The sequence below is a fragment of the Seriola lalandi genome, unplaced genomic scaffold (genome assembly GCF_002814215.2).
Source record: "Seriola lalandi dorsalis isolate HSWRI2012SDOR001 ecotype SW California unplaced genomic scaffold, Sedor1 jcf7180002054734, whole genome shotgun sequence".
Taxonomy (NCBI): Eukaryota; Metazoa; Chordata; class Actinopteri; order Carangiformes; family Carangidae; genus Seriola; species Seriola lalandi.
In genome coordinates this window covers 104,733-117,192 of record NW_019525287.1, presented here as the reverse complement: position 1 = coordinate 117,192, position 12,460 = coordinate 104,733, and the positions used below count along the sequence as shown (strand labels likewise).

General features: G+C 44.9%; 1 protein-coding gene across 1 annotated transcript in view; it reads left to right on the top strand.

Moving 5' to 3' along the window:
- The window catches only part of sptbn5 (spectrin, beta, non-erythrocytic 5), a 46,872-nt gene extending 34,826 nt beyond the window's left edge, over positions 1-12,046 (top strand). Inside the window, exons 56-74 of the mRNA XM_087178764.1 lie at positions 45-133; positions 554-740; positions 1,100-1,168; positions 1,273-1,416; positions 1,925-2,121; positions 2,235-2,439; positions 2,874-3,053; positions 3,148-3,303; positions 3,382-3,599; positions 4,108-4,297; positions 4,391-4,567; positions 4,747-4,854; positions 4,932-5,879; positions 6,173-6,241; positions 6,688-6,771; positions 7,345-7,436; positions 7,632-7,748; positions 9,809-10,005; positions 10,090-12,046. Of these exons, the coding sequence (XP_087034890.1) occupies positions 45-133; positions 554-740; positions 1,100-1,168; positions 1,273-1,416; positions 1,925-2,121; positions 2,235-2,439; positions 2,874-3,053; positions 3,148-3,303; positions 3,382-3,599; positions 4,108-4,297; positions 4,391-4,567; positions 4,747-4,854; positions 4,932-5,879; positions 6,173-6,241; positions 6,688-6,771; positions 7,345-7,436; positions 7,632-7,748; positions 9,809-10,005; positions 10,090-10,247 (3,585 nt within the window). The 3' untranslated portion in view covers positions 10,248-12,046. The remainder of the gene's footprint in view (positions 1-44; positions 134-553; positions 741-1,099; positions 1,169-1,272; positions 1,417-1,924; positions 2,122-2,234; positions 2,440-2,873; positions 3,054-3,147; positions 3,304-3,381; positions 3,600-4,107; positions 4,298-4,390; positions 4,568-4,746; positions 4,855-4,931; positions 5,880-6,172; positions 6,242-6,687; positions 6,772-7,344; positions 7,437-7,631; positions 7,749-9,808; positions 10,006-10,089) is intronic.
- The last annotated feature ends 414 nt before the right edge of the window (positions 12,047-12,460 follow it).

Here is a 12,460-nt window from a genome sequence, read left to right as displayed (position 1 = left end):
AGCGTTACTGTTGTATATTTGACCTTTGTTTTTTAATCCGTCAGGACCTGATGGACACGGCGAAGTCCTTCCACTCGCAGGGAAACTTCCTGGCCGAGGAGATCCAGACCAGAGTGGCACACACCATCAGCAGGTCTGACAACAGTGAATGTTCATTCAAAGTTCATTTATCCAGAGAGAGAGAGAGAGAACGGATGATAATAGATCTTATCTTTCAGGTCAGAAATATAAAACAAAAGGAAAAGAAAATGATATTTTCTACTTGTGCCATTAGAAAATATCACACGAACCATATAAAGCTAAAATAATAAAATTACTGATGGAAAAACACTAAATATATGATTTACAGTCAGTTTAATGTTGGTAGAATTGAATCAGCCACATGTTGTTGTGTGTTACATGTTAAAAATTAAATGTATATAAAATTATTAATATGAAAATGATCCATTCGTCCATTAATAATTGTCGTACAGGTACTGGTCTCTCATACTGCTGCAGTACCTGGTTCTCAGAGGTGTTAACACCAGGTGTGTGTGCACGTCTTCTCTGTCAGGTACAACAGTCTGTCGGAGCCCCTGCAGAGGCGCAGGGAAACCCTGGAGGCCTGGCAGGTTCTGTTCCAGTTCTACAGAGACCTGGAGGAGGAGGTGGCCTGGCTGAGCGACAGACTGCCCTCCGTCACTGCCAGAGACCTGGGGAGTTCCCTGAGCAGCAGCCAGCAGCTGCTCCACAAGCACCAGGTGACCGCTGGTTCGAAATGTTCTTCTAAATGTTCTATATCAGTTTCTAAAGGTTCCTCTTTCTTACATCTTGTCGTATGAAACTTGCTTCTTAAACCACGTATCGTTGTTATCACCATCATTACTTTTATTTTTATTACCGTGGTTTTGAGGCTTTAGCAGGTGGAGAATGGACACGGTCGAGTTAGACATGAATACTTAAAGATCGTCTGCATACAGTGAAACTTTAAAATCTTACTTTCCCATTGTGATGCCAGTGAAGCTCGAGGAGACCAGGGGAAATAGAAAAGGTGACATTTGGGGGAGATTCTGTTCTGTTCATCTCAGGAAATGTTTAAAAGATAATGTTTTTTATTCAGGCTGTGACACAGGAGATCTCGAGCCGCGCTCCTCTGGTCCAGGCAGTGCAGGAGGCGGGACGTAGCTTGGTGAGGAACCAATCACGCTTTTCTAAAACTCTCTGTATCGTAATGTAGGTGTGTTTTTATAATGTCAAAAAACACTCATGACCACGTTGTGTCGACCCTCTCAGGTCAGAGGTCGTCACTTTGCGTCTCACGATATTCGGGAGCGTCTGGAGGAGCTGAAGAGTCTCCACGAGGAGCTGATGATGGAGGCGGAGAGGAAGGGGAAACTCCTGCAGGAGGCGCTCAGCATCCACACTTTCCTCTCCGAGGTAATAATCAGAGTCTCTAACAGTGTTGGAGCTTCAGTGAAGAAGAAACTGGAGGTTTGGAGAACAATGTGTGAATGTGGTTGTGGTGTTATATTTTATATTTTATTTTACTATATGTTTTTATATTTTAATGATTTACATCTTTATTTGTTTTAACTTATGCTGCCAAGAGGATTGCTGCATAACTTAATTTCGTTGTGTTCTCAATGAATAACAGTAAAATATCTGTCTGTCTCAGCTTTAGTAGATCAGGCGTGTTTTCCTGACAAGTCTTAATTTTATTTAATCAAACCTGAATCCAGTAACTGAATCCTGAATCCTCTCCGATCCTTCACTGACCCTCGTTACGTTTGTCTTTCTTCGTTTGATTAAAGTTATAAATAAAGATTGATCTCAGATCTGTGATCAGCTGTTGTTGGTACTGCAGTTTTTAGCAATCAATTAACGTTAATGAAGCTAATTAATGTACAGGATTAAAGGAGCTGTTAATACGTTTGTGTGTGTGGAGGTGTTGGAGCTGGAGCTGTGGTTGGAGGAGCAGCGGGTGGGGCTGGAGTCTCGGGACTGTGGGAGGAGCGAGGAGGCGACGGAGGCGTTGCTCCGGAGGCTGGACTCTGTGGACGTGGAGCTGGAGAACCAGAGGAGGACGGTGGAGAGGCTGCAGGAGAGCGGAGCGTCTCTGCAGCACCTGGGACATCCCAACAGGTGAACTGCTGTGACTCATTCATTTAGATTTTTATTTTCAAAATAAAGCTGGAAGTATTCAGTGTTTTATTTTGAAAATAAAACAGCAGAGTTTGTGTTTCTGTCCGTCTCAGCCACCTGGTCAGTGATTCCCTCCCAGCCGTCCTCCAGCGCTTCGAGACTCTCCTCAGACTCTCTGCCGCTCGCCACGTCGTCCTGGAAGACCAGCTGCGTCTCTACGTGTTTGAGCGAGAGGCCAAAGAACTACAAACATGGCTGACCTCCAAGAAGACAGTGGCAGAGTCCGAGGACTGCGGACAAGACCTGGAGGACGTAGAGGTTAGCCACAGATGAACGAGATGAAACTAAGTACTGTAACGTGGGGTCGGGTTCTTCTCGCCGTCTCAAAGTCGAGGTTAAAATCTAAGGGTGACCGTGTTTTCACGACCTGCTGGAGGACATGAGGCAGAATCTGTGACTCGCTTTCACGTGATGTCGACTCCTTATCGTCCTCTTTTTGCTTTTTAACTCTCTAATTGTTTTTATTATATTGAAGCGTATTGTCTCTCTTTAATTTCTCCTCATCCACCTGTCTGCTGTTATAATGTCCTGAGCCTCTTACCTGTTATTGCTTTTGCTGTTTTTAAAGATGCGATATAAATAAAGTTCTCAGCTGCTTTCACCTCAGCTGAGACAGAAATCAGAATTTAAGATATTAAATCTCCCTCCCCCTCCCCCCTGTGACTCCTCACTTCTCTTCCCTCCGTCTGCAGGTTCTTCAGAAGAAGCTGGAGGTTCTGGTGTCGGAGGTGTCCGGTTTGGGGCGGAGCAGGCTGACGTCGGTGCAGCAGCTCGGCCGAGGGCTGCAGCAGGACGGTCAGGCCCGGAGGAGAGACGACGCTCTCAGCAGGCTGTGGGACGACCTGGACAGCAGCATCAGGACCAGAGAACAGGTGCAGCGCCGTCACAGGTGTGACACACACACACGCTCGGCTGTGAGGAGGACGGAGGTGGTGATGGTTTTGTTCTGTCCCCCGTGTCCGACAGAGTCTGCAGTCAGCGAGGGAGATTCATCAGTTTAATCACGACGTGGACGAGCTGAGGGGCTGGATGGCTGAGAAGGAGGCTGTGCTGGACTCAGAGGACCAGGACCACGACCTGCAGTCCATCCAGACTCTGCTCAGACAGCACCAGGCTCTAGAGGTAGGAAGCCACCAGCAGGGTTCACAGGTGGGAAGGTGTAGGATCAACTCCCACTAACCTGTCATTGTCTCCCGTTAGAGAGACCTGGCGCTGATCTCTGAGGAGGTGACCCGGAGCAGAGAGGAGGGCCGGGCTCTGAGCAGACGGCAGCCTCAGTCCAGATCCTCTGTGACTCAGAGGCTGAAGGAGCTGGAGACCTGCTGGACCAGCATCCAGGACAAGGCCTCGCAGCGCTGCGCCAGGCTGGGCCAGGCGGAAGACGTGCAGAGATACTTATCTCACTGGACTGAACTCATGTAGGTTCTCATCACATCCTCACATCTCACTCAGACCAGCGACTGGCTGACTGTTTTCTGAGTGATCCAATAAAAATAAAGCAGATTTCAGGTAAAAACACTCAGAGAAACCAAATCCTGCAAGGTTTGGATGGTGGTTCCAGGTGGGCGGGGCTTGGTGACTGCTTTGTTGTGACATCACAAAGTTCCAGAAGTCCTGACGGCTGGTTTTAAGGCTCAGTTTCTGAATACAGGCTGTGTGCATTTCTCTGTGGACTGAGGCTTTGATACTTTCACAGTATTAATATAGAAGCTAGAGCTGATCTATAATCACACTACACATGGACACACACCTTTACACTGGAGGAGCTTTAATCTATCAGTTTCATCAAGGATTTTCTCTTTCAAATGTAAGAAAATGTTATAAATGTTATAATTTCCCAGAGTTCAGTGTGATGTCTTCAGATGTCTGACTGAATTCAATGATCAGATGCAGTGCGAGTTCTGTGACGTCTATGTCGTGTCGCAGGGCGTTGCAGAAGGAGATGCTGTCTCTGGTGCGAGTGGAGGCGCAGAGCGTGGAGGGCGGCGACCTGGAGCAGCTCCTTAAGAAGCACGAGGAGTACCGCGTCCAGATTGACAGGCAGCTCAGCAAATCACAGGCCGTGAAAGACGAAGGGAGGCGACTGATCGAGGAGAGAAACTTCATGTACCAGGAGGTGACGGAGCCGAGACAGACACACAATAAAATCAAAGCAGGTGGAAGCGTCTGCTCAGAACTTGTTACCTGACATTTCTCCTCGTGCTCCCAGGTGGAGGAGCGTGTCTGTGAGCTGGAGGAGCTGGAGGTGCGGGTGGAGAGGGTGTGGGAGGAAACCAGGCTGCTGTACGAGGAGGAGCTGGAGATCTTGCTCCTGCAGAGGGAGCTGGAGCAGGCAGAGCGCTGGCTGAGCTCCTATGAAAACACTCTGACGGCCGAGGACTACGGGGTGGGTCCACGACCACGAGCGCTCGCTGACGCCGCTTAAACAGTTTGAACTAGATTTGAATATTTCTTTTCTCTTCTACTTTATTCTTCTACTTCATTTGACTAAAGAAGCATCTGGAACTCAGGACCGAGGTGATGTTTAACCTGAATACATGTGTTCTGTGTTTGTGGCCCCTCCAGGACTCTGTGTCTGATGTCATGGAGCTCCTGAAGAGGCAGGAGGACTTGGAGGCCATGATCCAGGCCCAGAGCGACCGCTTCATCGCACTACAGAAGAAGAAAACCCAGGTTGGTCAGTCACACCTGGTGAATAATGGAGGTGGGTTCGTGGACTGTCAGACATCATGTTTTCTTTGTTTCCCCAGAGGGAGAAGAGACTCGGTCTTCACGGAGACGAGGACCTTCAGGACAGGAGACCTCCGGCCAGAGTCTCCTCCCTGAGGAGTAAACCGTCCGATCCAAAGACCCCGCGGGTCTCCTCCTCTAGAGACGCCGTCCGGCGAGTCGGCAACGGCTTGCAGACGGAGAGACCAATCAGACCATCCATGCGAGACAGGAAAACAGACAGACTCAGCTTCTCTGTCAGTCCTCCTCCGAGCCCGTCTCTGCAGCCTGAACCAGATTCTCCGAGACGAGTTAGTGTCAACAAAAAGGCAGAAGAAGAATCGGCTCACGGTCCTCCTGCTAGTCCGACTGTGAAGCCCCAGAGAAGTCCAACCAGAGACTCAAACTTTAATCCTGACGCTCCTCTCAGAGCGCCAAACAACGACTCCTCTCCAAAACATCCTCAATCACCTCCACCCTCCTCCCCCAAACCTTCCCCACCCCCTCAAACCTCCTCCTCCTCCTCTAAAGGGCCTCCTGAGGAAGACCGTCGCCCCAGATCCAAACCTCCTCTGGCTCCAAAGCCTAGAATCTCCTCCGCAGAGCAGACGTTCGGACGCCGCTCTGAGCCTCCGAACCAATCAGAGAAGCCGGCTACACCACCTGACTCACCTCCACTGGTCAGGCGGCTCGTCGCTCCCACCGAACCGCCACCTCCACCTGCCGCAGAGCGACGGACTCCCCCTGAATCGCCAACGCCTTCGATGAGAAAACGACTCAACGACCTGGAATCGCAGCCTGATGTTCCCGATTCTGCAGCTCCGCCTACCGACAAACAGGTTACACCACCTGACTCCCCGACTGCCGAACCAATCACAGTGGAGGATTCTGACTCACCTGACCTCGATCCTCCAACAAAGGAGCAACCTGCGTCTCCTGCGCAGAGACCGAAGCAGTTAGAAGATCTACCGGAGGAGAACACAGCTGAGGTGATAATCTATCCAATCAAAATCATTAGCAGCCACACGCTTTAGACCGAAGCTGAAACGATTGATTAAGAAAATTGATTGGAATTGGAATGACTTATTGATAACTCGTTAAGTCATTTTTATGCCTCTGCCTTTTATAGACCAGAATAAATGTATTAATTAAGGAAAATTTAAAAGATTAATCAATAATGAAAATAAACGCAGCTCTACCTCAGACATATTTAGAAAATGACTGTCACGTGTTGAAAACTGGATGATTGGCAGCCGCTCTGTCGTTCCTGTTGTGTTGTCAGGTGACGGCGGAGCAGCCAATCAGAATGGAGGGGACGCTGGAGATCAAGCTGAAACAAGCAGGAAGCAAGGTGAGAAACGTCCAGTCATCAGAGCAAAAGATCAACCGCCGTGTTAGAAAATAACAGGTTCCATTATTCAAGGGTCAAAGCTACAAGCAGGAGAGGAGCAATTAACTACAACTCCCAAGATGCATTTTGGCAACAACAAAAAAAAAAAAAACATCCAGCTAAAAATTTGATTGACGATGTTGAGAAAACTGAAAACACGTTTTGAATTTGCTACCACTCTGACCACGTCTCTGTGTAGCAGTGGCAGCCGAGGCTCATGGGTATTGTAGTCAAATGACGAACAAAACATTATTTCTCATTGAAATGATGGTGGACACACTGTAAAAACTATAAGGTTGTTACATTATCAGAAGAGTTTCTTTGCTCAGTAACTATTAAAAAATGAAAAATAAAATGAGACGTGGAAACGGCAACAACATTATAACTGTGAGCGTCTGCTGCTGCAGGGTCTGGAGCACTGGGAGGAAGTGTTTGCTGTTCTGCAGGGAGAGACGCTCGGCCTGTTTAAAGACCGAGCAGCTGCTGCACAGGTATGATAAAAAAACACTTCACTCACGCTGAAAACATCCGACTTAATGACAGGAAACATCACAGAGGCTCGTTTACTGACACTCAGATCAACTGGAGGTCAAATTAAACATAATATACATAATTGGTACATAATATAATAATGTATACTATATTATTATAACATAAATGATTTAGATTAATGTCCATTATACTTTCTCTTTCACCCTCTCACAAAAAACACATACCTCACAGATGGATACGACTACATCACATATAAACCTCGAAAAATAAACACACACACACACACACACACACACACACACCATAGGCACATACCATACACATCATATTCTTTTGTTTCTATTTCCTTCATGTCACACCTGTTTTTTTTTATGCAAAGTCACAAAAAAATAAAAATGTAATTTGTCTGCTTGAAAAAAATCAGAGTTTAATAGATTATTCGATATATAGGTTAGTAAGTTGTTTAAAGAATTCATCAAACATGCATTTAAATGAAGTTTTATTTGAGAAATGATCAAACTGTAATAATGTCAGTAATGAAACACTCGACTGTGTGTGCTGTGCTTCCACAGAGAACCTCTAGGTGGCCTCCTATCAACATGGCCGGAGCAGTTTGCAGGGAGAACTCCTTCTACAGGAGGAAGGAGAACACGTTCAAACTGATGTAAGTGAGCAAACAAACACCTGCACTTGCTTTAATCACCTTCTGCATGGTTTTTAAAAGTCTTAGATTTAACCTGGTGAACCTGCAGAAACTCCTCTAGACTGCTCAGTTCAAAAGGTTTGTAAAGAGTCTGTGTGTCACGGTTCTGTGAATGAATACACAGTATTTCCTCTGTGTGCTGTATGTCTGTGTCAGACTGGAGGATGGCAGTCAGTACCTGTTCGCAGCGTCCAGCAGAGAGCTGCAGCAGCTCTGGGTGAAGAAGCTCCAGAACTGTCCCGGATCTGCCAGCAGCGACTCTGACGACTCAGGGTGAACACACACACACACACACACACACACACACACACACACACACACACACACACACACACACACACAGCTGACTTCTCACCTTCACTCTAAAACTGAGTCATAACACTGATCCCTGTGAAGAAGAAGCAAACTGTCCTCTCTCTGCATCATCCACAGAAAATCATAATTTATTTATTTTTGGCTCATTCATGGAACCTATATTTGAATTAAATTAAATACGAGTCACGTACACTTTAAATATCGCTGAACAATTCGCTCAACGTCCTGGAAGTTATTACATGTGATGTGCTTCTTTAATTCTGAACCGCAACTTTAGGATCTTCATTTCTGTCGACTTTTGTCCAACCAAGTTGCTGCATCGACTGCACACAGGAAGTTGAATTTTTGTGGTTTGATGCGTTATAAACATGGATGTTCAATGTTTTCGTCACCTACAGATACTTGAATCTAAAATTAGATTTATAGAATTGAAGTATTCTTTTATTCTACCTGCAGAAAATGTCAGAACAAACAGCAACACGGAAACATTTTCTAAATAAAATGCAGTGTAAAACTTGATTATTTAAACCAGGGAACATCTGATTAAACTATCAGAGACCAAAGCTAATGGAGCGTTCAGTACCTGACAGTCTTCACGCCTGGTGCTGCGACATGATTCAGTCAGTTTGGGGTCAAACAGGACGTCTGTCGCTCAGAAGTGTTTGATGGAGTTTCAGGCCGAAGTGGTTTCCTTCAAACAGCGTAAGGTAATTTGACTTTGACTTTCACATCTACCTGTTCACACTGTGCACTGTGGGAACACCGGGCACCACTCAGGTGGGTGAGAGGCTAAAGAAATGAAACTCCCTGCCAGCAGGATTGTTCTTTAATGAGATACTTTGACAAGGTGTATTACATTAAGGGGGCACACAGTGGTGGCACTGGACGCAGCCACCGGTCCTTTCAGCTGCCACACATTACATCTGCTTTAGTTTGCGGCACGGGGAAGGAATATACCGCACTGCAGAGGCAACGTGACGACAGCAGTCATACAATACGTCCATGAAATGATTTCTGGGGGGGAGATATATTTATTTAACAGGTGTAGAAATAGAAGTGTAGAAAAGGAATCGTGGTTTTAGCAGCAGTTAGCCACCGTGCTATTTGTTGACCAACAACTGCTGGGAACAAGATGCAGGACTTAAATCAAAAATACTCGCAGCTGCTGGATCATAGATTCATTTCATTTTGACAGAGCTAGGCTAACAGTTTCCTCCTGCTTCAAGTCTTTGTGCTAAGCTAGGCTAGCTGGGTCGGGTCCTGGACACACAACAAACTCAAACTGAGATGAACTAACTTTTGACTTGGTTTAGCAACTGAAGCTTGTTTGAGAATCAGTTAGAACAGTCTGAGAACAATTTACACACAATAGATGCACCAAAATAATGTTAGCATAGCATAATCAGCCCCATTGTTGGTAACAGGGTTAACATTTGTAAAATTTCCACCTGGATTAAAGAGTTTGATGTGATTATTGTAGCAAACAAAGAGTCAGTTAGCCGCCTTTTTTCCTATTAATTGCATGTATGGTGACGGTAGACAAGCTAGACAACTAGCTAGATTTGGTTCTTAGCTAACAAATATTAGCTTGTTACCAACTGAAGTCTGCTAGCTAATGTTAGCATGACGTGAATCCTTTTTTGAGAATGGCGTGTCGAGTTTTATTTGATTATTCTGTGTGAAAATTAGTAGGTTTCTCATAGATTGTTACATTTCTATTGATTTTTAACAGAGCTAGCAGTTGTTTGTTTGTTAGCTACCATGCTAGCATGCCAGCTAGGTTACATTAATTCTCTAGCTGGAAAAAATTAGCTTATTAGGAGCCGAAGTCTGGGGGTTGATGTTAGGAAAGCACTTAAAATAGCTTTGAACAGAATACAAATTTTACCCTGTCGGTGACTAAAGTTAGCATTAGTATTTTTTCCTAATTAAATTTAATTGTAGATAATGACGTAGCTGTCATGCATGTTTTAAGTACATCCAGATGAAGTCCTCTGACGTTTGTTGTCATTGTTCAGGAGAGCGTCATCCGTCAACCTGAGTTTGGAGAAGTTGGCCGAGGCTCCGGATGATTCGGCCTCGTCCAAACCTCTGGACAGGAGAGCTGAGAGCCTGGAGAGGCAGTCATCCGGCGAGGGCCAACCTCCTCCCAAACCCCCCCACACTTACTACAACAAACACCGCTACCCAAACGGAGGGGAGGTCCCGACCACAGGTGAGAAAACACAGCACATGACCGATTGTTAGTAATTCAGTCTGAGCGGATATTTGGCCTCATTATTTATTCGTCGCACGGCAGGTTCACAGAGCCACCGAAACCAGCCTCCTTCAGTCCCTCCTCCTGCACCCCCTGACAGTCAGGACACCCCCACTGTGACCCCCCAGGTAACGGATGACAGCATGAACAAAGACAAGTCGAGACGGGGCGTCTTCAGGAAGTTTTTCACTAAGAAATAGAGATCTGACGTCTGAGAGCTTTAATCACGTTTCAATATCTCTCACTCTGGGGAATCCAAATGGAGCAGGTGATAAATCTCCTGATCACCTTTAACTCACTCCTGTTTTCTTTTTTTAAACAATAAACGACAAGGTGTTTTCACTTAAGGTACTAAACATAACTTCCAGACGTGGAAAAAAAGCCTTATCAAGAGCCAAGGAAAAATAATTCAACGTTTTAATTTCAAGTGCTTTTATGAAACAATCTCACAAAGTGCTTTACACAAAATAAAGTAGAAATAAAGAAACTGTATCGACGCCTCAAACAAATGGACCAGAACTACTGAGAAAATAAGTGACAAAAGGGAACAAAGACTACAAAGATGGCTTCCCGCCAAAAACCTGTAAAATTTGTTCAAAGAAAAAAAAAAAATCTAATTTTACCCCGAGGTCCAGATTTTCACTTTTTCAACTTGTCTTTATTAGATGTGGCGTTGTGTGAAGTTCCCATGAATACCCAGAGCGTTCGCTGCAGTAGATCCAGATCAGCACAGTGTAGCACCGCAGCAGGAGCATCGCTACGCTAGCAGAGTGATGCGTTGCTGTGGGCGGGGCCAGCAGGATAAAAAACAGATTTAGAAACTTTTAAAAACTCCCACTGAAACAATCTAGTATCAGTTTAAATGAAGCTTTGTGCAGAACATTTTCAGCTCTTTATCTTCCTGTCAAAACGGCGCTTTCCTTCGGGTACTACCAAAGTACGCACAAACGCACCTACAGCGCAGCCGCAGGTCAGCTGAGTGAATCAGGAAGAGCTAAACTCCGCTTTGTTAAACCACTGAAAATATTCTACATGACGCTTCATTTAAACGGATGTTGGATTGTTTCAGTGGGCGTCTTTTAAAAGTGCCTAACACAGGTTTTTTCAGCCCGATCCCTCTGCTAGCGCACCGGTCGTCCTGCTGCTCCTCGACACTGACTCTACTGCAGGTAACGCACTGACTGTACGTGACAACTCCACAGGAAATAACCTGAACTATCCCTTTGAGGAAAAACAAAACCACTGTGAGAGAAAGTTTATCTGAAGTCGAGGTTGTTGTCCGGCAGACAGGTGAACTCCTGGTCACGTCTCTGATGATGTTTTCTCCACCTCTGCTGAGAATCTGATCTAAAACCGTTTGAAGTGACTTCATGTGAAGAGTTTTGGTCTCTACCTTGTTGAGAAGTGACACCCGCTCATAGACGAGAGATTGACGGCAATTCAAACAGATTTTCCACATTTAGGAGCTGAAAAGGTTTTTTTTTTTTCGATAGAGATGACGCTCCGTGTTTCTCTGATTTTTAAAAGATGAACTTTGGTTAATGATTCAGTGTTTTTTTTTTCTTCATTTATTTATTAATGAGCAACAAATCCAAACATCTTCAGACTCATCCTCTCCTCCATTCAATCGGATCAATAAGTGAATCATTAGAAATAATGAGTCAGATTAAGACTTGTGACAGAAATCAGGAGTTCATACACTTATTCAGTTTCCAGAGAAATTAAAGTCAATTGAAGTGTTTGAGTGAGAGTCATTCAGACAAACTGACTCCAGTTTATGAATCATAAACATCATCAATATTCTGACGTAACTTCAGCGTTTATCTGCGGCTGTTTCTGCAGATCAGATCAGGACGATGTTATCTATAGTCTCGTTTATTTTATTGATTACTGCTGATTACTGAATGTATTTTACAGTGTAGCAGGTTGTGGTAAATATTAATTATTAATTTGAACTGCACTGAATGTTTTAATAAACTCTTTCCACGCTTCATCATCATCATCCTCGTCCTCTGTCGTTGTGTGAGTTCTTCCTCTCAACGTATTGATCTATTCGTCCAGTTTGTAGCTGTCTAGAATTTTCTTTTTCCCGTCAGTGATGCTGAGTTCAGAGGTCAACTGTCTGAGCTGGAGAGTCACTGCAGATATGATCATCTAATATTTAGATTAAATCAACAATTGATTTTCTTCTGAGACTTTGTCCAGTTGAGTTTGTTCTACGTCTCGCCTGCATCTGTTGCCAGAGTAACTGTCGGCCGTTTTATTTGACTGTCCAGTGAAGCAACATATTTAATGTCAGTGTTGATTAATGGGCATCGTCACGTAATATATAAATAAGTAAATAAACAATCAATGATCCAATAATGAAATAGTGACCGGGGACATTTTGCTGCTGATACTTGATTTTAAATGC